The following is a 27,038-nucleotide window of genomic DNA, read 5'->3' as shown; positions in this document are numbered from 1 at the left end:
TCAGCGTGGTCTCAAACTCCCGACCTCAGGTGATCCGCCTGCCTCCGCTGCCCAACGTGTTGGGATTATAGGTGGAGCCATCTCGCCCAGCCCAATCTTTTTTTTTTTTTTTTTTAATGCTTTTAAATGACCGTTCTTGCCAAAAGTTACTAATCAGAAAATTAAACTACAATCTGCAGGGCTTGTTTCACTACAGTCAGTTCCAGTCAGTGGAGCATAGTGGATGAGAACGTGTGTGAGCCCAGGTTCAAATGCTGGCTCCACAGCTCACTCATTAGCCATCTGACTCGGAAAACCCGGAACTGATAACTGAGTTTCCTTGCCTATAAAGGGGCGCTAATCAAAGTTCCCACCTCACGGGATTGTTGTGAAGTATGAAGCATTTAGCACGATGTCTGGCATATAGATGGTACTCAAAATATGTTACCTTAAAACACACACACACATGCACACACATGCACATCCACCTCCTTGTGGTCTGCTTTCCTAAAACCCATGCTACTTCACTATTTAGATGTGCCTAGATTCATGTGATTTCCCAACATGCCATTGCAGCAACCCTAAGTTTAGCAGTTAACTCATCTAGCAAAGATGGTGCTTTTCCCAAGCATGGGACAAAGACTTCTTTTGTCCCTGCGTGAGAAAGCACTTAGTGCACTGGAATGTAAAGATTGCGCAAATGAACTCTGGTCACAGCTGAAACTCTCATGGTAATAAAAATACCTTCAGGCCCTTTTGGAGTTAGTAGAAAAATACTCTAGTTTTTAGACAGAAACGTCTGGAGGGCTAAGGCTTAGATTCCAACATTCCAGTTTGATCAAAAGCAGCTGACATTATCATTATCATCATTGCAACTATTTATGAAATGCTCATTGTGGGCAGATATTGTACCAAGCACTTCAGGAACATTTAGGTGAACTTCAAAGTAACCTCTGATGTAGTATTCTGTCATCCCCAGTTTTTGGGTGATTTAAGTCAGGATTAGTATGGCTGAGGTCTTTTGGCCTTGGATCAAACTGGGATTTGAACACAGCTCTGTCCACCCCTAGGCCTGTGTTCTTAGGCACCATGATGTAGCACCCACCTGTGAGGAGTGGATTTTTTTCATTGCCTTGAATTATTTTCAGATATGAAAAACACTGTTCATCTGTGGTCTTACTGACTTTCTATTAAGTCTCATATTTGTGGTCTAGCTTTAGATTCCCCATCTCCCTTTTTTTTTCCCCCAGACTTAATGTCCAGTGAGTTTCACTTAGGACCACTTTTTATTTATTTTATTTTTATTCATTTTTTTTTGAGACAGAGTCTCACCCTGTCACCTGGGCTGGAGTGCAGTGCTGTGATCTTGGCTCACTGCAACCTCTGCCTCCTGGGTTCAAGCAGTTCTCTGCCTCAGCCTCCTGAGTAGCTGGGATTACAGGTGTGCACCACCACGCCTGGCTAATTTTTGTATTTTCAGTAGAGAGGGGGTTTCACTGTCTTGGCCAGGCTGGTCTGGAACTCCTGACCTTGTGATCCACCCGCCTTGGCCTCCCAAAGTGCTGGGATTACAGATGTGAGCCACCGCTCCTGGCCTATTTATTTGTTTACATATATATATATATATTTAAGACAGAGTCTTACTTTGTCACCAGGCTGGAGTGCAGTGGCACAATCTCAGCTCACTGCATCCTCTGCTTCCCGGGTTCAAGCTACTCTCGTGCCTCAGCCTCCCAATTAGCTGGGAGTATAGGCATGTGCCTGCATGCCCAGCTAATTTTTGTATTTTTAGTAGAGACAGGGTTTTGCCATCTTGGCCAGGCTGATCTCAAACTCCTGGCCTCAAGTGATCCACCGACCTCAGCCTCCCAAAGTGCTGGGATTACAGGCATGAGACACTGCACCCGGCCTACTTAACTTATTTTTGATGCTTAATGATTTTAGAGAGTAACTAGGTTTTGCAAGTCCATTGGTCCTTTAAAATAATTTCTAGATTGTTGGCATTGTTAAAACCCTAAATCCTTTTAGGAAACTATTGCGAAGAAAGAATATGACATTCATAAGAGCTCAGTGTTGATATTAGCATTGGTTATGATAGTGAAAAACCAGATACATCTTTTATTTGGGAAGTATGTCTTGAGGTATACTTCCCTATAATCATTAAGTAAATGATTAAGTAAAACTATAGTACATAAATAATGTGTAACTCCCTGTGTTACATAGAATGTCTGCAGAACGTAGATAGGAAAAATAAAGTTTGTCAATAGTTTTCAACATCTTTTTTGAGATACAGTTCATCTGCCATATGATTTGCCTATATAAAGTGTACATTTCAGTGTTTTTAGTAGTGTATTTGCAGAGTTGTGCAGCCATCACCACAGTAACTTTCCTAACACTCATTTTAACATCCATTCAGCTTAAATGTGTCAGTTACATCAAGAAATGGAAATGGAATAGTATATGCTATGTGATCACAACCACAACGATTTTTTTTCTTTTTTTTCTTTTTGAGGTGGAGTCTTACTCTGTCACCCAGGCTGGAGTGCAGTGGCACGATCTTGACTCACTGCAACCTCTGCCTCCTGATAGAACCCTCCTGGGTTCAACCAATTCTCCTGTTTCAGCCTCTTGAGTAGCTGGGACCACAGGCGTGCACCACCACACCTGGCTAATTTTTGTATTTTTAGTAGAGATAGGGTTTCACCATGTTGGCCAGGCTCCTCTCGAACTCCTGACCTCATGTGATCCTCCTGCTTTGGCCTCCCACAGTGCTGGGATTACAGGTGTGAGCCACCGTGCCTGGCCTACGATTTCTTTTAATCAAAAAAGAAAAAAGGCATTAGCAGTGGAAACAGACGTACCTCACTTCATGGTGCTTCCTTTACTGCACTTTGTAGATATTGTAGTTTTTACAAATTGAAGGTTTGTGACAATGCTATTCACTTTATGTATCTGTGCCAGCATTTTTTTAGAAATAAAAGTATGTTTTAAATTTAGGTATGTATTGTTTTTACACATAATGCTATTACATAATATAATATAATCACACTTTTGTATGCATTGGGAAACCAAAAAATTTGTGTGACTTACATTGTTGCTGTATTTGCTTTATTGTGATGATCTGGATCCGAACCAGTAGTATCTCTGAGGTATGCCTGTATATGGAATTGTGGGCAATTGATCATTTTCCTTTCTTGTGCTTTCAGTATATTCTGTATTTCTGTATTTTGCAAATTTTCTATGATGACCTGTATTACTTTCATAGTGGAAGGCAGTAAACTTAATTAAAAACAAAAATGAAGTCATTCATTGGAAAGGATAACAACCCTTTTGTTCTTTTCTCCTTCTTGTTGATATTATTAGATACTGGATAACTAAAACCACTTAAAAATGAGCTAATTAAGATCTTACCTTCTTTTTTTAGAATGCCTTTTACCTTAAGTGTCATTAAGAAGCTAATACCACACCTTGGCCCCACTCCCACCTCAAACCCTTCCTCGGAAAGACACAATACTAAGTAGCTGGTGTTTCCTTGACATCAAAGGACACGGTATAAACCTCAAGTGTTGATAGAAACAAAAGCCAAAGGACCATGTGACGATGACTGTCTGGGCCTTTTTCTCTCCTAGATGGGGGTAGCCATGTGTCTACATGTGTATGTGAGTGTGCCGGGATGTTACCCGCTCCATGTGACGTTCCATTGATTTCCTTGTGGTCTGGACTCTCAGGAAGAAGAGCTGGGAGCAGGCCACCTTGGAGGAGTCTTAATCAGCTGTTGTTGAGTACATGGATGGGGCACAGGAGCAGGCCTGGAGTTGGATGATGGCTAGGAGGGCAGAGCTGGTCAGAGACCTGTTAGGGGGCACTGCCTGCCATGGCCAGGGCATGGCTGCAGGAGTCATGAAGGCTGTTCTCACAGATGAGCTGTCAGTCACACCTGCTCTTCTTGGTTTAGCTCCTCACTTACAGTCCTCTGTTAGAGGAGAGAGACTACTTTTCTCAGCCAGGCTGCCTCCTGGCACCCTCGAGAGGATATATTCCTAATTGCTGTGCTCAACTGAATGAATATACCTCCAGGTGTGCAGACAAAAACAAAAAAAACTGTCCTGGATCACTTTCCAGTGCTTGGGAAGCGGCTCTTATTCACCCCTTCCCCTAACTCTTGTCACCCCTCTCCTGTGAGCTGTTATGGCATCTGTCTTTTTTTTTTTTTTCCTTTGAGATGGAGTTTTGCTCTTGTTGCCCAGGCTGGAGTGCAGCGCACAATCTCAGCTCACTGCAACCTGTGCCTTCTGGGTTCAAGCGATTCTCCTGCCTCAGCCTCCCAAGTAGCTGGGATTACAGGCGCGTGCCACCACGCCCAGCTAATTTTTTTTTTTTTTTTTCATTTTTAATAGAGATGGGGTTTCTCCGTTTTGGTCATGCTGGTCTTGAGCTCCTCACCTCAGGTGATCCACCTGCCTCGGCCTCCCAAAGTGCTGGGATTACAGGCATGAGCCACCATGCCCGACCTATGGTATCTGTCTTCTAAGGGACCTCCCTGCTTCAGCCTTTACAGAGTATCTTTCTTTTTTTTTTTGAGACAGAGTCTCGCTCTGTCGCCCAGGCTGGAGTGCAGTGGCCGGATCTCAGCTCACTGCAAGCTCCGCCTCCCGGGTTCACGCCATTCTCCCGCCTCAGCCTCCCGAGTAGCTGGGACTACAGGCACCCGCCACCAAGCCAGGCTAATTTTTTTGGATTTTTTAAGTAGAGACGGGGTTTCACGGTGTTAGCCAGGATGGTCTCGATCTTCTAACCTCGTGATTCGCCCACCTCAGCCTCCCAAAGTGCTGGGATTACAGGCGTGAGCCACCGCGCCCGGCCTATAGAGTGTCTTTCTAGCTTCATCTCTAGCTCTTTTCACGGCCCTCCACGGAGCACGCCTCTGCCTTTGTTCTTTGAGGAGCATGCAGCCTCCTTCCTCCCCACCTCAAACATCCACACAGTTCCCACTCACCTCTCGGTCCGGGCCCGTGCACAGCATCAACAAGCTTTTTCTGAGAAGGCAGAACCAGCTATTTTTTGGTCTGTGTTCTCATCATACTCTACATACTGTGCTTATGAGAAGGGGGGAGAAGCACAATACTCCGAAAATCAAAATAAGTCTGCTTTGTTTCTAATTTGAAGGCATCTCAGTATTTTTTGCCTATGCCGCCTAAACCAAATGCAGGATTGTTTTGTGTATGCGCCGGCTTGAGGTAGACTTTTCGACGACTTACCTTAATTTATGTCTAGTTAGAAACTGAGTAAAGTCATGCAAAAGTAGTAATACTGCTTAATTAACAAGAGGTTGCTGAGACTTAATCTGTAGGAGTCTCTTGGTTTAGATTGGCCTTGGGTTAAATATATACTGTGGCGTGTACAACACAGCTGTGAATGGTTTACCATATGGGTCCAAATAACTAGAAAGGAAAGTCAGCTAAATTAGAAAAGGATGAATCTAGACTCCAGAAAATAGATTGTAATTAGCAGCAGCACAACCCCAGAGTTAGTGTAAGTGCCAATAAACTGGTACAGCTTTGGTCTCTCTTTGGAAGGGTAGGGTAATGAGTTGCCCTGTTATTATTGCCAGTTTTGATTTTAGCAGTATTTGTGTTCTCCGGAAGGGATGCAAAAGCGGGTGATTTTTTTTCCCCCTTTCTCAGAAGCGCAAGTATGGAAGCATAACTGCACCAAGTTTTGCACTTATTTTTTTCTTATAGTTTTAAAATAGAACTGCTTAAGATTTCTGTGGCCAAAAGACTAACATCCCATGCCACTGCAGAACACGCCAGGATGGATATTTTTGGTTTCACCTGCACAGCAGGTATATTCATTTGGCTGAGCAGAACAATTAGAAATATTCTCTTAAGGGCGCCAGGAGGCAGACTGGCTGGGAAAAGTAGCCTCTCTCCTTTAACATAGGGCTGCAAGTGAGGAGCTAAACCAAGAACAGGTCTGAGTGTGAGCTCTTCTGTGACTTGTGTAGCCCAGGGCCTTCTCACCCTCCTGGAAGGGAATGGACTCTTCCCAGTTGTTGAGGCCTTTCTCTTTGTGTTCAAGTTTACTTTAGACTGACTTCTCATCTTACAGCAGTGCTGGGAACAAAGAGGCCAGTGCTGAGTCACAGCCACTCTGACTCCGCCAGCACAGATTTTCTTTGTAATGATATTTGTCTATGTAGCTATGTAGGTGCCAGACCCGAGCCAGGTAGCTATCAAACACTGGAAAAGGAGTCCCTGGAGCTTTTCTAATTGTAGGCATCAGCTTTCATCACCTGCCTCTCTTCAGCTCTTTCTTTCTTTTTTTTTTTTTTTAAAACTGTTACCTCTTTTCCCTGAGGAAATCCAAATACCAGTTTCACCCAGGGACAATGGCCGTAACTGGATTCTAATCTGGTGTCAGCAACGCCAAGAAAGTTCTCCACTGTCAAGTGACTTAAGGGTGGCTATGTTGGTTTCTCTCGCATCTGTTCACATTTTTTTATTTTCTGTCCCATGAGGCTGACGGAGTAACGGGGCACAATACAGTGCTTGCATTTTATGTATGTTCCTTCACTGACGATTTGATTTGGACCTTGAGCAGTGGTATACTTTGTGTTTTCCTGCTGGTCTTGTAGCTTATTTCAGAAATATAATTCTGCATGGAAGGCAGAGAAGGTTCTAGATTATTAAAGTAGCTGGTGAGATTACCAAGGCAATGATACCTTAAATCCTTTCTAAGGAACTCAGTTGCAGTGAGATCAAAGCAGAATGGAAAAAGAAGAAATTTGATTTTTGGACCAAAACCACTTCTTAGGCACTTAGGTAAACCCTGCTTTCCCTGAGTTGGGACTGTGTGTCCCAGCCGTGCCAGACTTGGGAGAGGCACCAAGTCCTTTCACCCTGTGCAAAGCCTGCTTTCTCTCCCATCTCTCGGCAGCTGCCAGAGTTTATCATGTAACTGGACTACTCATCCATGTGTGCCAATGGCAAAAATGTTCTCTCTCTTTGCCCCATATTTCAGATAGAAATTCAAATGCAAGCAGGGGCCAGGCTTGTGACAGAGAAGCTGAAGGAAGGCAGTAGATGTGTTTCTAGATGTTAACTCAGCCAGTCTTTTCTGCATCCTGGTAAAATCAGTATTATCATATCTCTGTTCTATGGGGTGAGATATCTAGGCCTAGGGAGGGAACTAATGTGCCCCAGGATCTCACAGGTCTGAGTCCTGTGGAGTTTCCAGGGCACTACATTGTGGCTGCTATTTCTCTGGAGGCCTCCCCTGGCATCTGTCAGCCAGCTGGGTGTCCTGTCCTGGTGAGAGATGCTCTGGAGACAGTGCTCGCTTGTGCTGGATGACCCAGAGGGGCAACTTTGATAGCAGGGGTTCCGGGCCGGCCAGCACCATGGCTGAAGGTGCTTTGGGTAGTCCTATGGCTAGAGGGGAGTTTTCCTCTCCCTAAAATTTCTCCCAGTAGATGGGTGACTGGCTGGCATAATAGGCTTGTTGAGAAGGCCTACCTCCCTCTGCCGAGTTAGTAATGTCTCTCCTCAGAAGAGAGTCTTCTAGCTCTTTCTGTTGAAAAAAACCTCAGCTGGGTTATCCCTTTAGTGGCCATGCATTATTACCAGGTGGAAAATCATTACCTACAGATTACCAAGTGTAAGTGCATTTGTATGTAAAAATTTCAGCCCAGTTCTCTGCACATTTGACACATTATTGTCCCATATCCTTTATAGGAGCTAGATGGTGGAGCGTGGTATGAAAAAGTATCAGAGTATAATTTTAAAAAGGTACAGACTTGACTCATAGGATAAACATGTATTAAACATTTATTTAACACATTGAGGTAAGGCTGGTTCAGAGGGAATTTGAGATACTGGATGTTGGTAAGTGTTGAGAAAAGAATGTTGGAATAAGATTGTTGTGCCAGGCTGGGTGTAGTGGCTCTTGTCTGTAATCCCAGCAGACAGGAGGGCCTGGGCAACAAAGGGAGACCTCATCTCAAAAACATTTTAAAAATTAGCTGGGCGTTGGTGGTGAGTGCCTGTGCTTCCAGCTACTCAGGAGGCTGAGGCAGGAGGATCATTTGGTCTCTCACTCTGTTGACCAGGCTGGAGTACAGTGGTACAACCATGGCTCACTGTAGCCTCGACCTCCTGGGTTCAAGCGATTCTCCTGCCTCAGCCTCCCGAGTAGCTAGGATTACAGGCATGTGCCACCACCACGCCTGGCTAATTTTGTATTTTTAGTAGAGACAGGGTTTCTCCATGTTGGTCAGGCTGATCTCAAACTTCTGACCTCGTGATCCGCCCACCTTGGCCTCCCAAAGTGCTAGGATTACACGTGTGAGCTACAAGGTTACTATTATTATAATAAGGCAAAAGGTTACTATTATTGTAGTAAATGAAGTATGTCCACATGTACACACCCATGGCTCTGTGGCGCTGTCCTCTTTGTGGCATGCCTCTGACCTTCTTTTTGTAAAATGGTTTTTTTCTCAGCTTTGATACTTGTATGCTCAGTAATCTTAAGTCGTGGTCTTCCCCATAATCTAGGTAAGGAGAGGATCTGGACAGTTTTCCTTTATTTTCCAAGTCAGCCCCCACCCTCCTGAGACCTTCATCAAACACAAATCCATTTTCTTTGTGCATTCAGTGTGTCTCGGCAGATGTGAGTCAGCATCCTGTTCAGAACGGCTGTTGGTGCCTTGCCATGGACAATAAAGACACACATTTTCCATGGAATGCCAGGCGCTGGAGCTGACTTGGGGTTTCCACCCGCCGAGAGGAGGAGGAAACTCCAGGAGGCTGATTTTGTGGTTTTGGATGCAGCCATCATTTTAAACTGCAAATGTTCTCTATGCTTGAAAAATACGGTAAATGATTTATGGGACCCAGGACCCCCAGGTTTCTCCTGGCACCCTGCTGTCAGCAGCACCTCCCCGTGGCATTCCCTTGGCAAAGCTGTTGCTTCAGATTAACTGGCATTTGGAACAGTGACTGACCTCTGGGGTGCCCATGATCCAAGTGTTGAAAATATTGTTGTAGTTAGCTAATTAGATTAGCTGGCTATTTTTGTTCAAGGAGTAAATGCTTAAAGACTTCCTCGTGCTGTTTCCCATCAGGAGCCAAATACGTTTGTGTCTTGGTTCCTCACCAATGTTGGAAAACTGTAACTTCTATTAGTTTTAAAAAAAAATTGTAAAAAATCTGCCTGAATCACAGAATTCATGTTTTCACCCACATTCTGTGGGATCACCCTATCCACATCACTCTTCCTTGTGGAGAGCCTTTGCTTAGATGACTTTGTGGTCACTCATATCAGACACAGGAGGAAGAGGATGGAAAAGGAAGTGTTATTCAGGTTTTCTGTTTCTTCTTTATGCCCTTGCCCCACCCACTCAGTTTCTTTAGACCCTGGGCCCTTCCGCCCAGCAAACACTTCCTTAAGCACTGGAACACGACAGGTCAGAGAGTATAAATCAAGGAAGGCAGAGCCCCATCTCCCGGGCATCTGGCACTATATTGAATTTAGAGCTTTTCTGGTGTCCTGGCACTGGCTGTGCATTGTTGATGATGATTGTGCTGACATAAGTATTCGAGGTTCCGTCTGAGTCCTTCAGTTGCATCCTGGGTAGAAATGGTGAGTAACCGGATGACCTTTGCAGCCTCAACCTGTACTGAACAATTTTTCACAGGAATAAATGGCCTCACCAATTACAATAGCAGGGCAAGAGGAAGCAGCAGTGTTCTAGAGATAAGATAGTTCAATCCCATTTGCAGATGCATGTATTTGGTATTGCAATATAGGACATGACTTAAGTGGCTTTGACTAGGCAGTTGATCCTGGCTTCATGATTTTTTCCTCTTTCCAGTTCAATTTGAAACATGCAGACAATGGTATGGGAGAAATAGGTGATGCAGGTGAGGTTCTTGGGCAGGGCGGTGGACGGGAGTCTTCTACTGGCAGAAATAGCCTCCATTTCATTTCCTTGTAGTTAGTGGCGTTAGTACTTGTGCAATGCATTACGGCTGTTCACTTGTAAAGTCCCAGCACGTTAGATACTGCCTCTCAGCTGGCCGTTAGCTTGGTAAATAATTTAGGTAAAATACATTTCGATTCCTTCAGACTATGGTTGTTGCTGCCTCCTAGGTAAGATTCAGGTTAACCACCCAGGCTCTTTATGGGGATTTCCAGTAATTGGATTAAATTCTATCTCTGCTGGCTGGACACTTAGCTGCTATGGAAAAAAAGGCAGAAAGCTGTTGCGTTGACTAAGAGTGTGGGACTGCGTCGCAGCTTGTGGAGTGAACTCTTTAGATATTACTTCTTACCTGGGTTGTTTGGACAAAAGTAAGCACTTCTTTCCCTAAAATTGTAGTCGACCCTGTACCTCACAAAAGCAGTTGGCAGAAGTAACACAAAAGTCTTTTAGATAGGTAGATTTCTCAAGACGTTTCCATTTCCCACCCGTGGTTATCATTTTCTGTTGGTGATTCTCAAATAAGGAATTACTGGGGAGCTTGTTGAAGTGCTGCTTCCTGGGTCCCAAGTTCTAGAGAGCTTACTTACTAGTTCTCAGGTAGGGCCCAAGGGACTGTGTTTGTAATGAATGCTTCATGTGATTTTAATGCAGGTAGGCCAGGAACCACATTCTGACCCAAACACAGACTTTGCATTTGTTTTTAAGAGAGAATACTTTTTCATGGGTCAGTGTTCTTGGTGTGCATTCAGGCCAGCCACCCCTAGGTTGACTTCTCAAAGTATTAGAATTGAGGTTAGAGGATAGAATTGTGTTTTGTGGTTGGTTCTTCAGCATTTTCGGTTGGTGGGTAATAAAATTAAGTACAAAGCAAAACACATTAATAAACAAGTGGTTTTCCTGATATAAAGCTAGAGTCATAGAAGTTTGAGAGAGCAAGAGAGCAAACAAACAAGCGAACACATGTGTGGGTAGGCATGCATGCACAGCAGCTCGGGCCTATGTCCACTTTGTGGATATTTTAGAGTCTTTGAATTAATCTCTTCTGCCTGTTCCTAATTGAAACAAAATGTAAGTTTAAAATTATATCCATTAGTGTTTTCTGGAAGCAGAATATGGGGGTCATTGTTCAAGCCCCCTTACTTGTGCCAGTATAGAAGCTGAGACCCCGGGAGAACAAATGTTTGCACACACAACACATGCAGGGATGGGCTGCAGTCACTCTGAGCCTTAGAGCCTCCACTTATGAAATAGAGAAGTCACTATCCCCACTTGGTTGTTATGAGGATTAAATAAGATAACTTGTCTTATGATGTTTGGAAACTGAAGAGAATTATATAGATGTAATTCCTAATTATTATGCATACTGTGTTTTCTTCTAACTGAAGTATTTAGAGCTATTCGGGGACTCTCTTGAAGTCACTAGTTGATTCTAGAGCAATGACTGCCTACCACTCGCTGGGTATTTAAAAAAACCCATTTATGGTCATTATGGTGAACTTTGAAAGTACAGATAATCAAAAGAAAGAAAATTTAAAATTATATATAATCCCAACACTCAGATGATAACTATTAAAATTTTGATATAGAGATGTCTAGATATTTTCTTATACATGCATACACATTTTATAAAAATGAGAGTATACTGAGCATACTGCTTTACAACCTTTTGTTTTTTTTTTTTAACAGTACCTATATTGTGGATATTTTCCAACATTATTTAATACTTCTATGCCATCATTTAAAATGACTGCATAGTATCCCATTATATGGAAAAAAGAACATTTAATCAGCCTTTTATTGGACATAGGTGTTTTTCCTAACTTTACTTTTCAATATTATGTACAGTGCTGAAATAAGCATCTTTGAAGCTGAATCTCATATCCAGCAATTGGATTGCTATGTTTACCTTGGCTACTCTAAAAATCAGAGCTAAAGTTATAGATGCTACAGTTAAGATAGCCAGCATATTGATATGGACTTGCTTTGAAATGAGCAGATACATTTTAAAAAGTTATTTATTTTTATACCTAGAAATTCTAACTTTATACTTTTTGGTCTGACACACTTGAGAACTGAAAATACTTCCTCTGTCAATCTGCTGTTTGTTTTTGTCTCAAGCATTACAGTTTTGACCTTTCTGTTTCTTCAGGACTCCTCTGATTTTCTTCAGGCCAAGCCATTTGTAGTTTGCAAGTGACCTTGTAGGTTTAGCAACTCTACTCTCTCACCCAAGAATTACCTATCCGGTTATGGCAAAGACTCTTTCTTTTATTAGACAAAGTTAATAATCAGTCAGGAGAGAGACTTTTCACATTCTGAATTTGCAAACTGTGCTTTCTTAAGTTAAATGGCATGTTAGGAGTATTTCTGATATAAAATTGGAAACTTTCAGACACCAGAAGGCATTGCTTATCTTTGTAAATACACATGTTCCAATTAAAATAGGTACTAAAATATTTTGGTGGCACTTCAAAACTCCCAATTTAGATTTAATTTAGATTAAAACACTTACTCTTTTTAATAAAGTTATAAAATTGATTATTAAAATTGCCTATTGAAGATTAAAAGCAGTGGAACGTTTATTTTCCTTACAAAACAATTTTGTCTTCAATAAGTATGATTGCATTAATCAATTATGCTATGAAAATACAACTGCCATATTAAATCTGACTCATTTGTCATGACAGTTTTTATAATTATAGAAATTATACCTAGCAGCTTATATAGCCATAATCCTGCAATAAATATAAATAATTATCTCTATTAATTCAGTTTGCAGTTACTCTCTATTAAATCCCGAGTTAAATGGCAATTTGGGGACCTTCATTTAAAATCCTACTAAATCTCTGTTGTTCCATCTGACTGCCAGAGCCCCACATATGCACCTCCTACTGTTGATTCCAGAAACCAATTTATGAATAAAATAGTTTTTAAACCACAAATATTTAAAAGGTCCATTTAAGCTTGAGGTTTGAGGCTCTCAGGAAAAAAAGGAAAGAGAGTGTACAGATTAGGTAGAGGATGCTGACAAAAGAGCTGGAACAAATCTTGGTGTCTTGGTATTTCCGTTTGAAAAACAGTATATAAACTTCAGTTTGAAAAACTCTGCTTGACACCTTCTATGTAAGCCCAAAACACTAGAGTATACGGTTGAGTAACGATTAACAACTTGTATTTCCATAGGTGTGGATGAGGTCACCATTGTCAACATTTTGACCAACCGCAGCAATGCACAGAGACAGGATATTGCCTTCGCCTACCAGAGAAGGACCAAAAAGGTACAGGCAATTCCAAGGATGGAGGGCATTTCTTGTTGAATTTTTATTTCCTCAGACATTGCTTTTTCTTTTCATGAATTGTGGCTGTCATGAGCAAAGACTTCTGGGACCGTTGGATATCTAAGATTCTGTTTTTAAATCCTTGTAAGAGTCACTGCACATGTGTGTGTGTGTGCACGACACACAAACACATGTGGCCTTTAGAGCAGCTATCCCCAACGTTTTTGGCACCGGGGACCGGTTTCGTGGAAGACAATTTTTCCACGGATGGGAGGGGGAGGGATGGTTTTGGGATGAAACTGTTCCACTGTAGGTCATCAGGCATTAGATTCTCATAAGGAGTGTATAACATAGATCCCTCGCATGTGCAGTTCACAGTAGGGTTTGCACTTCTATGAGAATCTAATGCCACCGTTGATCTGAGAGGAGGCAGAGCGCAGGTGGTCATGCTCGCTTTAGAGTGCTTGGGAGCTCCTGTATAAGGACAGTACCCTCCTCCAACCCAGGCTACCTGGAGGGAGAACTTCTGGGAATAGAAAGTTAGAAATAGGGAACGACAGCAACAGGCACCATTTATTGAGTGCTTACTTTAGGCCAGGCAGGGTGCTCAGTTTTCTACATGTAGCAACTCCGTTTCATCTTTCTGACTTCTGCTGGTTCTGGATAAGATGTTTCTAATTTAATTTTAGGACACTAGCCTCCACTGAGTGTTGATCCTAACAAGCTCCTCTCATTTAAACAATATACACATGAATTCTTAAGCGTTTTGCAACGAGTGGGCTTAGTTGGCAATTCATTTGGTTTGCAAAGCTATCTTCAACATGCCATGCTCCTACTATTTAAAGGGTCTTTGTGTGCTTTTTCCCTTTGCTTGTCCACTAGTGGTTAAGAAACAACCAGTGCGTGTTCGTCCTTTATTTTGTCAGTTTTAGGAAATTTTATTTTTAAGGATGTGCTGCTTTATTTTTAACTTCTTGCTATTAAAAGCTTTTGATTTATTCTTGGACAGTGCAGTAAGTGTGGCTTCCTGCAGCTCCCATCTGACTTATGGCTTTCACTCGTAGCCACAGTGGAGGTGAGCTGGAAGGATTCTAGAAGAGACATTTCTGCCCTTGGGATTGACATCACCAGCAGGGTCCTGGGAGTTGCAGGTGAAGCCTTGCTACACTTCCATTCCCCACACTCTAAACAGTTGGAAAGGACACAAATAGGAAAGCATTTGGCTTCTTTCATCTCACGTGCATTAAAATTCTTCTTTCACTAGATGTATGTTAATCTTCTGTAGTGAGGCGCAGAGAGGAGTGCTTTATTTCTCCAGCTTCCCAAGAGGTTGTGTGAGCTGGTTAGAGCCAAGTTCCCATTGGAGCAGAAGGCTCATCTCTGGACAGCATGCAAAAAAATTGATCTTTCGGCTGTCACTGACAGAGTCTGGTCTTGGAATACATTTGGGTGTGTACACACAAACATAGAAGCCTGGATCTGTTTTTTTTTTTTTTTTTTTTTTTGAGACAGGGTCTTGCTCTGTCACCCAGGCTTGATTGCAGTGGTATGATTCAGCTTACTGCAACTTCTGCCATGTGGACTCAAATGATTCACCTCCGCCTCCCAAACTGCTGGGATTACAGTCATAAGCCACCACACCCAAAACCTAGATCTTGGTTTTAGATTAGATATATGGAGAGCAAAGCTCCCATGTACCCTCTTGGAGAGAAGATATTACCAGAATTACGATGAGGTCCCAAGATCTCACAGGCTTTGCTGTGTGCTGGGGACAGCTCACCATCCTTCTAATTCTTGACTCTCAGCCTTAGGCCAGGGAGAATTATGTATCTTTTATAAAAGATATGTAAACTGCTTGAGATAGTTTCAAGTGAAGCAATCGGCTGTTTGTGAAATAAAGAAAGTCTGTGAAATAAGGAAGATTTGTGTTGCAGAGTTCTTTAGGGATATGGGCTGCGGCTGCCCAGGTGATGAGCTTGAAGAACCTGGGCCCAGCTAGCAGAGCGGAGAGGAGCTGGGACAGACAGCTGCTTTTACGATTCTTTCATGTTCTAGCAGACGCCAGATGCGAGGCTTCTTCTTACAGGGAATGGTTATGTTTTGTTTATCATACATTTCTGGAGTTTTTGTTTAGTTTTTGTTAAATGCAAAGCTCTGTGCTGGACATTGTGAGAAACAGGAAGTTGAACGCCTATAAGGAGTTTAGAATAGAAGTAGAAGTAGTCAGTAGGTGCCCAAATGCTATTTGAGGTTTGAACAGAGAATGGGTAGAGGGGAGTGTCAAGGGTAGGCTAAGTTTGGAGTTACCTAACCTCAAAGTTCCAAACTGGGAGACTGGTGTTATAATTGGGAGCTATTGCTTTTACAGTCCTCTCCTAAGTGCCATGTGTTCCCAGGACATTGGGAAGCAGGAGGAAATGGGTGGCGAAAGGCTTGGGCCAGATGACTTCTAAGATCCTTCTAAGACTTTTGATATCACGAATGATTCAAGATGGTTGTCTCTGAAGCAGGCTGCAAATCACCTCTCGTATCCTGCAAGTACCTCTAGGGGCTAAGTTTTGTAGATGCCACGGGTGCTCTTAGAAAGCAAGAAGAGAAAGAAAGGAGAGAGAGAAGAGAAAGGAAAAAGTGAAAAGAAGAACATTATTTCAGTAGGAGATTTCAGTCATCAGCCATGATTTGTAGGAAGTTTAGCCCGAGGAAGCATCGCTAAAAGCCCCATTGAGTTGGGGTGTCTGTCTACATACATGGGTGCTGACCAGACCTCTGACTTAAATTTTTGTGTTCATGGTGACAGTGGAACCCTTAAGAAATTATATGCAGCAGCGAATTCAAGGGGGCCAATTCGGAAGTGTTAGTTTCCTATCACTTCTGTTAAACACGGTCCCAGTTTGGTGTGGACAAAGAGATATTTTCTCAGTATTAGATACAGTGTTTTGCATAGGAAGGTTTCATGACCTCACTTCCAACTGTGTTGGGGCCTCTGGTTCCTTCTGGAGACTTTGAGGAGCTGCCGCTGGAATGGCTGCCCCCGTGTCTTTTACAGTATATCAGGAGGCCACAGGATCTGCTTCCCAGGAGGCTGCCTGCTCAAACACCTCCTTCTTAGCAGGGGCCTTGATCTTGGAAAGTGTCCTGCCTTCCACGGGGTGTTACCGCTTTCAAGCATGTTGCAAAGTGCCTGCACTCTCACAGCTTTCTGAGGAATCACATACGACTCCAGTTTCCGTTTATTGACTGGGGAAGAAGGCAAAATTAACTTGGATTTTAAGGAATTTGTTAAAGCAAAGCCTGATGTTCATGTTTCTGAGATCTGGGTCTGTTGAAGGGAATGCACTTGAGGGCGTTTGACCCAAGACTCTGGAGTGGTCACAGACTCACAACCTGCTTCACAAAAAGATCCCTTTTACTTTTGTTTTACTCACCAGTTTTAAAGTAAAATAAATATTTTCCTCATGATTGCCTGTTTTCTTGAAGGAACTTGCATCAGCACTGAAGTCAGCCTTATCTGGCCACCTGGAGACGGTGATTTTGGGCCTATTGAAGACACCTGCTCAGTATGACGCTTCTGAGCTAAAAGCTTCCATGAAGGTAAATGCATGTGAGATGTCATCTCTGTCAAATCTGCTATTAATTTTGTGAATTACAGCTTTCTGAGTGTAATTTGGTGATTTTCAGTTTTCTTGAATTCTCATTTGGAACCATTTTTTAAAAATGAACTGAAGTTATACGTCTCAGGATTTGTACCAAAAATATTTCAATTACTTGTTTTAAGACTGTAAAGAAATTTTATGATGCTGAGAAGTCAGTTACCAGCTGCTACTACTCAGCACCTGGGCAATTGGAATACCATTTGGGAAAACGACTTCCTTGATTACACTTCCTTCTTTAAAAAGATATGTTGTGATATTAAGGCAAGAAAAAAACTCATCTTTTGTTAAGTGAAGCTTGCAAATTCTGCCCATCCTTTCGTGGGTGTTTCTTCCTCCCATATTCTGTCAGTACCATTTGTTTCAAATTCGGGCAGAATCAGAACATCATAGTGCACATAAGGGGTAATTTCAGATGATGAATCGTACCTGAACCGTACCTGTGTGAAGTCTCACGTTATCTTTTATGTTTTTCTTTTGCAAAGTTCTTTTGAACCTGGAATTTTTGGTTAAATTAAGTAAAAATTCTAGATTGGAAACCTCCTGAACTTTGTGCATACCTAAAACATCAAGTTTTTTGTTTTGTTTTTTGAGACGGAGTTTCACTCTTGTTGCCCAGGCTGGAGTGTAATGGCGCGATCTCCGCTCACTGCAACCTCTGCTTCCTGGGTTCAAGTGATTCTCTTGCCTCAGCATCCCAAGTAGCTGGGATTACTGGCATGTGCCACCACGCCTGGCTAATTTTGTATTTTTAGTAGAGACAGGATTTCTCCATGTTGGTCAGGCTGGTCTCGAACTCCCGACCTCAGGTGATCTGCCCACCTTGGCCTCCCAAAGTGCTGGGATTACAGGCGTGAGCCACCGTGCCTGGCCAACATCAAGTTTTATATAAATGCAATGGATGTACGCACATAAATGTATGTTACTGCAACACATTTGGACCCTTTTTGTAGTGTGGGTCTGCAGCATTTGAACAGTCCGACACTGCCCTCTGCTGATATACATGGGTAAAGTCTGCGCTGTAGGGGGGAAGCCGTATGTCTGATTTTTTATTGAGTCTGAGTGTGTTTTTCTCTGATGTCGCTGTTCCTGAATTATGAACAGTCTGAGCTGTAAGCTTGTCACCAGAGCTAATGTCACAGTTCAGTTGTCATCCTTTCCCCAGAGAACACAAGAGTGAGGCTGCTTTGGACACTGGGCATCTCCAGAGCCCCGAACTTGATAGCTCAGGGCTGCTGTAAGATTTGTTGTTAAGTCTCTTTCTTCCTTCAGTTCTTCAGCTTAGCCCAAGCTGTGCTCAGTTTATTGGAGCGGACTTGTCTGAGTTTCCTAAGTAGGCTGTACTGCAGAAAAGACATCATTAAGAATGATAAAATGTCAACAACATTTCATGATCCTGGTTGATAAAAATAGCACTCCTGAAAACCGAGTCTGTGGACCTTTGGAGGCAGGGATGAGTCAGCCTCTCCTAGGTTTCTTCTGACCATCAACACTTCAGATCAGTTTATCTTATTTTCATCAAGAATCTATTTGGTTGTGATTCGTGTGGCTTTACTGGTATCTATTACTAGGTATTAGTGACTTGAAACAGACCTTTTTGAGCTGTCAGTCACTGTTGTAATCTATGTAATTGGGCCCAATGGAAGGTGCTTTAAGTACTGAAGCTGTGACCCTGTGCCAGCACTTCCATTAGCTATCACAGTTGAGTACCCTTCCAAAATCCATAAAACTTGAAGTGACATTAACTGAACTATGCTTTAAAAAAAATCTGTTTTGACTTCTGGCAGTACCGGTGGCAGTATCTGCCATATGTTACAGTAGAATTTGCCCTTGTGATAGGAATTGTGGATAGTCTGTGGAGAGTTTGGGCCGGGCTTTGGAAATTGCCAAGGTCACCTTTGAATGTAGACACAAAAACACTATTGGAATGATCAGATATTACCACTGGTATATCAGTGATGGAAGGAAACACATCTTATATTATTCTGCCTGTCTTGCAATTCTACAATGTCAGGATATAACATTTCTCCCAATGCGTGTTATTTTTAGACGATATTTCTCTCATCCTTGAGATTGAACAACTGCCCCTCAAAATATTCAAAGATGCTCAGTAGTCATTTAATAACATTTGTGTAGAATGCTGTATGGACTTTTTGCTAACAAGGGGAGAATTTTTGGCTTTGCTGGAACCTCTACAAATCGTGATTAAAAACTCAGAAAGAAGAGCCATTGGCTCAAAGATTAGATGAAGAATAAAATTCAAAATTAACCATTAACCTGAGGCTTAACTTATATTATACAAACTACTTTTTCAGGGGCATATAACCTGTAATAAGTTTAATTAATAGCTGACACACTTTTCATGTGGATAAGTAAGTTTCTTATTGTATTAACACCTTATAATTGATTTACATTTTAAACAGTTGTAATTCTACTTAGTTCAAAGTGGTATTTCCATATTCGGAAAGACAAGTATTAAAGAATCCTGATTATTAAATCTTGACTTTGATCATGAAGCCAGCTTTGAAATACATGTTTCAGAGTCCTTTCAAGCTATCTGACATGCTCAAAAGTGTATATATTAAATTTGAATACATCACCCATCAAATTCTTACTCCTTAATAAAGTGTTGGTGTCTAGGTTTATTTGGCACTTCATTATTTCTTTTTGCTTCCCTAAAATGCCTGAAGAGTGCATAATTATCAAGCAAAAATGGAAGGACAAGAATGAAATTTTTAACATTAACCCAATTTTACATTTCAAAGAGGTGAAGCTAAAAAATTTTTCTTAACTATACCTTTGCCTGGTAAAAAGACTTACTCTAACAATGCTGGCTGCAAGTGACAACATAAAATTTCTGTATTCCTTTATTTTAAATTAGCAAGAAGAATTGTTTAACGAAGAAAATTCTAATCTGTTAAAATAGTGGGTGGTTATTGTAGAAAGTGAAAAATAATAATAAGAAAAAGTTACTTTATATACCCACAGCAAACAGCAATTACCACTTTTAACATTTTGGCATATTCTATTGCTGCCTCTTCCTAGTCACTCCCCCCCTTTTTTTTTTTTTTTTTGTGATGGAGTCTTACTCTGTCACCCAGGCTGGAGTGCAGTGGTGCGATCTTGGCTCACTGCAAGCTCCACCTTCCGGGTTCACGCCATTCTCCTGCCTCAGCCTCCCAGAGTAGCTGGGACTACAGTCACCTGCCACCACACCCGGCTAATTTTTTGTATTTTTAGTAGAGATGGAGTTTCACCGTGTTAGCCAGGATGGTCTTGATCTCCCGACCTTGTGATCCACCCGCCTCGGCCTCCCAAAGTGTTTGGATTACAGGCGTGAGCCATGGCGCTTGGCCCCTATTCACTACTTTAAAAAACAAAACATATTAACAGTTGAACTCAGACATGCCAATTCCACCATCTTGTGCTCTGGTGAAGCATTTTTTAAAGGAATAGAAAATACCATTACTTTGTGCTAAAGCATAGAGTATGGATTCTTCAGTAGGAATGTAGAAAGCAGGATGCTAACAGACCCAACCCATGTTTGCGATTTACTTGATGGAGATCAGAGAAGTAGGCTAACGGTGGGGAAGCCTTTCCCTGCTGATGTTTGTGTTTCCTGGTTCACAGGGGCTGGGAACTGATGAGGACTCTCTCATTGAGATCATCTGCTCCAGAACCAACCAGGAGCTGCAGGAAATTAACAGAGTCTACAAGGAAAGTGAGTAGCTTGATTTCTGTGATTCATCCTCTCAGCCCAATTTATGGTATATCAGTGATATGGTATATCATGGCCACTGGGGCTAGTGTTTGGGTTAAGATGCCTGGATTATTGATGTACAGAAGCGCCTGCCGCCTTGACCATGCAGGTGAGGTTGGCTGTGGTCCAGGTTGCTCTCCTTCACCTCCTCATTGCCTGCATTTTGATTATTACATTCCACTAGAACTTCTGTGTTAGAAGAAGGGTAGACAGGAGGGAAAGAAGGGAAAACAAAATTTATTTTTAAAAATCGATGAGGAGAAGTAGCAAGTATTATATGTGGATTCCATTTACTGGGTGCTATTCAGTCTCTGCTCAAGAGGTTGCCAACTCTGGACTGTGGATAATTGAAGAATTATAGCAAGAGACCCATGTGGACCTGTGCACACTAAGCAGTATAGAAGGCTATGAGTGGAATAAACAATGCAACTTTACATTGCTACTGCATTTCTCTTTTCTTTTACTTTTTAAAGTTGATATATCATAATTGTACATATTTTGGGGGTACATGGGATATTTTGGTACATATATATAATATGGAATTACCAAGTCAGGGTAATTGGGGTATCCATCACCTCACATATTTATCTTTTTTTAATATTAGGAACACTACAGTTCTTCTCTAGCTACTGTATTTCAATATAGATGCTATTTTGAATATTGAAATATAGTTTCATTCAAAAGCATTGTTTAATTCTTAGTAGTTTTTGCCATTGTGCATTTTCTCAGTGGACAGTAAAGCACAATTGTGTATGTGCATGTGCGTGTGTAGACCTCCAATTTTTTTTATGTTCAAAACGAGTACTCACAGTCAGGAGGGCTGGGAGCCAGTATTTAAACTACACAAGAGGTCACCGATCAAAGTTGAGGATCCCTGATTTGATCTAGCCCTGCTGCCCCCTGTCATGGATAATAACTCTGGCTCTGATTTCATGAGGGTGAAAATCATTCTAGTGAATCCTTCCTCTGGGGTTAAGGAGAATGGGTATATCCAGCTGATATAGCTGTTCTTTTTTTCAGAGTCTTAGTGGGAAATGGGGAGATTGGGGTGGGTGGTTGGCTACACAGTCAGAAAGCATAAAACCAGATGTATTTTCCTCCAAGTGTACAAGACTGATTTGGAGAAGGACATTATTTCGGACACATCTGGTGACTTCCGCAAGCTGATGGTTGCCCTGGCAAAGGTTGGTTTCCCGGTTTCTTTCTTTGCCCTTGCTTCCTCCCAAGTCATGTCACATACCTCATTTTATACTTGGAGTGAATTAACTAAGTGCCCTGTGCCTGCATCAGAAATTCAGCTGCATTTTCGAAAGTGGGTTTGTACTGTCACTGCAGAGTTGTCAATTTTGTATAATAGGATTTCTTATCCAGCAAAACCTCATGGACAAGTGTACTTTGGGAGCCAGAGGAGGGATGGGCGGCTCTCAAGTCCTGGCCTGGATTTATGTGCCAGAGCCGTGGCCGCGTGACTTAGGGAAGGTCACTTTGCCTCTATCTGTGGTCATGCAGGACCCAGTGGGAAGTAACCTTCTGGTTTCTTTTTCCTGTGTTCACTTCTCATGGAGGAATTTGCCCATATAGTCCTTTGTCTGGAATGGAGTTGTCTTTGTGGAGCTGATCGCTAATATTAACACATTAACATGGAGGAAGGGGCACTTCCCCTGTGAATCCCTAGTTCTGGCCAGTGTGCAGCTTAATGCTCATGTGCCAGGGGAGGGATAAGAGACCCTGGGAACCCTGATGACAAATGACAGATAGTGCATCTGGCCACTCACATCTCCATTACTGCAACAGCTCCTAAGCCATTCTCCCTGGCTCTCCTCTCTTTGCTACCTCCTGCCCCGTGTACCGCCATCCATGGATCTCTGTGAAATACACTTTCACCATTTTACTCCCCTGTTCAAACCCCATTTCTGCTGCATCAGATTTAAACTCCTAACTACTGTGAAAGGTCCTCTAAACCCTCCCTGCATCTTCTTTGCTCAGATTCTCTCCTGCTCAGCTTTGCTCTGACAGGGCAGCTCCTTACTTACCTGGGGGTGTGCTGTGCCATCCCTGGTGTACCGGCTGGCTCTCCCTCTCCACTTGGCTAGTTGCCTCTGATTGACCCTTGAAGTTTCAGCTTAAGCCCAGGCCCATTGTTCACACTCTTTGCTGACTCTGCTCTCTGAGAGTTCTTCCTCCTCCTGCATTTTGTGTCTTCCTAGTGCCGTAGGTTCCCGGGCCGCTTTACATTTGTGTCCGCATATTCCTCCATCTGCATCCCTAGCTCTCTGTGGGAAAGAACTAAATCTCATCAGCTTTTTGTGGGGGATGGGGACAGGGATGTCTATAAGGTGTGTAGGCCAGGACTGGGTACGAAGGAGGGGGTTGTCGATGGCAAGGCACAGCCCCCACTTCCTTGCTCAAGGATTTTACCCCTCCTTGGTTGGTCTAGGTTTCTTTTTCATTTTTTGAGACAGAGTCTCACTCTGTCACCAGGGTTGGAGTGCAGTGGCACGATCTTGGATCACTGCAACCCCCACCTCCCTGGTTCAAGCGATTCTCCTGCCTCAGCCTCCTGAGTAGCTGGAACTACAGGCATGTGCCACCATGCCTGGCTAATTTAGTAGAGACGAGGTTACACTGTGTTAGCCAAGATGGTCTCGATCTCCTGACCTCATGATCCGCCCGCCTTGGCCTCCCAAAATGCTAGGATTACAGGAATGAGCCACCACGCCTGGCCATGTCTAGGTTTCAAAGTAAGAAAAATCTTAGGTGGATACTTAACTTATTAAATGAAGTAATGGCTTACATGGACTGGGGAGAAAACACTTTCAGTTTTAGAATACAAAAACAAATGGATTTGAAGTTCTTTTTTTTTTTTTTCCATAGGGTAGAAGAGCAGAGGATGGCTCTGTCATTGACTATGAACTGATTGACCAAGATGCCCGGGTAAGTACTGAGCTTTTGGTTTGAGTTTTTGTTTTCTGTTAAGTCTCTGGATAGTCTCTATAGTAATTTAATTCTCTGTAACAAATGACTCCCAAACTCTGTGGCTTAAAAGAACAAACATGTATTATTTCTCAGTTTCTGTGTGTCAGGAATTGAGGAGTGGCTTAGCCCAGTGGTTCTGGCTCAGGGTCTCTTCTGAGGTTGCAGACGAAATGTTGCAGGGCTGCAGTCACCTGAGGGCTTGACTGGGTCGAGGGAATCTGCTTCCAGGATGGTGCACTCACATGACCGTTGGTGGGAGACCTTAGAATCGCTCCACAGAAACCTCTCCACCGGGTTGTTTGAGTGTCCTCACAACATGGCAGCCGGATTTCCCCAGAGCAAGCAGTTCACAAAGAGGAAGCCACAGCGTCTTTCATAACCTAATCTCAGGAGTCCCACCTTGCGCTGCTGTCATACTCTTTTCATTAAAAGTGAGTCACTGAGTCTAGCCCACACTTAGTGGGAGGGGATTAGCCTCCTCTTTTGGAAGGGAGGAATGTCAAAGAATTTCTGGCCGTATTTTAAACCCACCGTAGTCTGAGAGCATTGTTTATTAGAAGATATTCTTTTATAATGCTGGCATTGCTTACAGAATCAATATGTGACTCACATATGCTCATTCAGGCTTTGCTTCTATGGAAGCGCCAGTTTCTGCAGAGTGTAATGTGGCTGTGCACACCAATCAGGCAGGCAGGTGGGAAGCAGAAGAAGGTGGAGAAGACACAGCCAGGGACAGGACAGCTTACTGCTCCGTTGTTGGTGGGGAGAAAGGGAGGCCAGCAGAGACCTATCCTTTTCTGGCTGAGTAAGGCTTTTGCCAGTTCCAGTTCCATAATCTCTGAGAACTATTTGTTAAGCTTATTCAGACTGCTATGAACTATATTCCTTACTTAGAGGGTCAACAGTTATCTCAAAGTAAGTCATAAAAGCTGCAGAAAAAAATTAATTTAAATTCACATTAGTTTTACAGTTCAATATATTCCACACAGCACTTCTAGCAGGTAGTAGAGAAGGGTTTTAAATAAAGTAATAGGACTTGGGTTTTGCAATTCCCAGATGGTGGAAGATCACGGAATGAATATATACCCTTGCATAAGTCTTTCTTCCTCTTGCCTTTCCTGCCATTGTTAGGGCTACTTGTAGCCCCTAAATTTTCCAGAAACTGAAAATGAGACGAGATGGGCTCCTTTTCCAGCTCCATCACTCCCTGAGTCTCTGAAAAGCTTGAGAATGGAGGTCTGGACAGTAGTTGTCCAGTAAACATCTGCTAGCTTATCTTCCCCTAAATGTGCCCAAAGGGAGGAGGGCCAGATGTGTTCATGAACATTTACTTGACCTTCTTTATGTGAATACAAGCTCTTGGTCCCTCCTTTCTCATTCACAGAAGGAGATTGTACAGCACAGACCTCACGAACTATCTGCAGTCTCATATGGTATCCATCTGTGCCTAAGGAAGACTGCTTGTGATTAAGACTTTTGACCTAAATAGTAGGTCTCTGCCCATGTCTGCAGTATAAACATTCTTCCTCGTTTGGCATTTTGAATGTATAGCTTTTTTTTTTTTTTTTTTTGCATGACATTTTTTATGACCTTACACTGGATTGTATAGTTAACTTTTCCTGGTTGGTTGTACTCGTAGGATCTCTATGACGCTGGAGTGAAGAGGAAAGGAACTGATGTTCCCAAGTGGATCAGCATCATGACCGAGCGGAGTGTGCCCCACCTCCAGAAAGGTGGGCACTGTGCTGAGGGGGTCTCAGTGCCTTGGGGCTCTGGCTGGGGCGGCCGGGTGGATGCCCATGTTGGGATGGAGTCTGCCAGAATGAGGTGCTCTCTCCACTTGGCACTGTCATAGGCTCACCCATTTTTCCCTCACCAAGTACATTCACCTTTCTCTCCCATTCTGGATTCTTTTCTCTTGCAAATAGTTTCTGCATTTGGTGCTTTATTCTGCAGCTCCTTCTTGTTTGATGATCCTTTTATCTCGCCATTATTTGTTGAAGTAGACTTTGCTGCATGCTCTGTACTGTTTCCCGTGGTTTTCGGATGGAATAAGTTCCACTCAGGGGAGATGGAGATGGTCCAAATATGTGGCCTGGGCAGGGCCATTCAGGACAGGTGCATGGTATGGCTGCTGCAGGACAAAGTTGACCAATGTTGGCTCTGGTCACCATGGCAACCTCTAAGATCCTAGGGTGCTATGATCATCCTTTAAAAAATCATGGTGCATAAAACTGGGTGGGTGATCACTGATAGCTTTGACTAGTGGCTCTGATCTGATAATTCTTTGTTGTTTTTCCTCAGTATTTGATAGGTACAAGAGCTACAGCCCTTACGACATGTTGGAGAGCATCAGGAAAGAGGTTAAAGGAGACCTGGAAAATGCTTTCCTGAACCTGGGTAAGTGAATGTGGCCCCCATTCCTGGTAGACATCATCTACCAGAGCAGAAGTGACAGATGGCCATCCTCTTAATCCAAGTGTGTTTGGGAGGTGTGGCTTCTATGCATGCTTTGGAGAGTTTTACAGTCTTAATTGTATAGATTTAAGAATATAAAACTGAAGAACGGCCTAAATTGGTAACAGATTGTTGCCAGGGAGGAGTAAGAAAACAGAAGAGAGGGGTATTTTGTGGAAACTCACATATGCACTTGGGTTCTGCAGGTCTCAGAGTCCCCTGGTTTAAAACTGTGGTGGAACTTAGTATTGTAGAGGATTTCTACATTTCCCTTAGCCTGTTCCATTTTGCAGCCCGTTTCCATTGCATCAGGTCACTTCTGGTTTGTGGCCCAGGGTCAGGGCATCCTCTCTCACTGGTAGAGGAGAGACCAGAGCAGCTACAGCCCTGACTCCCTTTCTTCTCTCCACAGTCCAGTGCATTCAGAACAAACCCCTGTATTTTGCTGACCGGCTGTATGACTCCATGAAGGTAAGGGCAGCTGGCTGAGAGAGCTGTGTTTCCACACTCAGGTTTTCTTCTTTTGGGCCCCAGATTGAGTCTCCTTGACTCATGGATGGAGGAAGGGGACCCCACTGTCTGGATTCAGGAACACACTAGTCAGCTGTGGTTGTGTTTGACAGGTTGGAGCACCACAAATCCGTCTTCTCTCTCTCAGCTGCTTGAACATGGGTTGGTGTACAGGCAGAAAGTAAAGCGCCATGGGAGAGAGAAAATGCAACATGGTAGTCGTGTCTGATCCCTACTCGGGTTTCTCAGTGATTTCTTCCTGCTACCCCCAGAGTCAAGAGAAGCGAGGAAGGGAGTGATTAGTAAGCACCCACTATACAGTAGACATGTGCTACCACCTTACCTTAAATCATTGCAAAACCCCCTCTGAGGCTGATATGATTATCTTCTTTATACATGCAGAGACGGAGCTCAGAATACCTCAGCCTGCTTGAAGTTTCACA

The 27,038-nt window shown here is 42.9% G+C and overlaps 1 protein-coding gene across 1 annotated transcript in view; it reads left to right on the top strand.

The window, feature by feature from the left end:
* The window catches only part of ANXA2 (annexin A2), a 47,678-nt gene that overhangs the window by 17,801 nt on the left and 2,839 nt on the right, over positions 1-27,038 (top strand). The window contains exons 4-11 of the mRNA XM_008016395.3: positions 13,148-13,242; positions 16,720-16,833; positions 20,523-20,613; positions 21,757-21,836; positions 23,527-23,586; positions 25,268-25,361; positions 25,933-26,028; positions 26,498-26,556. Of these exons, the coding sequence (XP_008014586.1) occupies positions 13,148-13,242; positions 16,720-16,833; positions 20,523-20,613; positions 21,757-21,836; positions 23,527-23,586; positions 25,268-25,361; positions 25,933-26,028; positions 26,498-26,556 (689 nt within the window). The remainder of the gene's footprint in view (positions 1-13,147; positions 13,243-16,719; positions 16,834-20,522; positions 20,614-21,756; positions 21,837-23,526; positions 23,587-25,267; positions 25,362-25,932; positions 26,029-26,497; positions 26,557-27,038) is intronic.

The sequence above is a fragment of the Chlorocebus sabaeus genome, chromosome 26, assembly GCF_047675955.1.
Source record: "Chlorocebus sabaeus isolate Y175 chromosome 26, mChlSab1.0.hap1, whole genome shotgun sequence".
Lineage (NCBI taxonomy): Eukaryota > Metazoa > Chordata > Mammalia > Primates > Cercopithecidae > Chlorocebus > Chlorocebus sabaeus.
The sequence above is the reverse complement of the archived record's forward strand: the minus strand, read 5'-3'. Positions and strand labels throughout refer to the sequence as shown.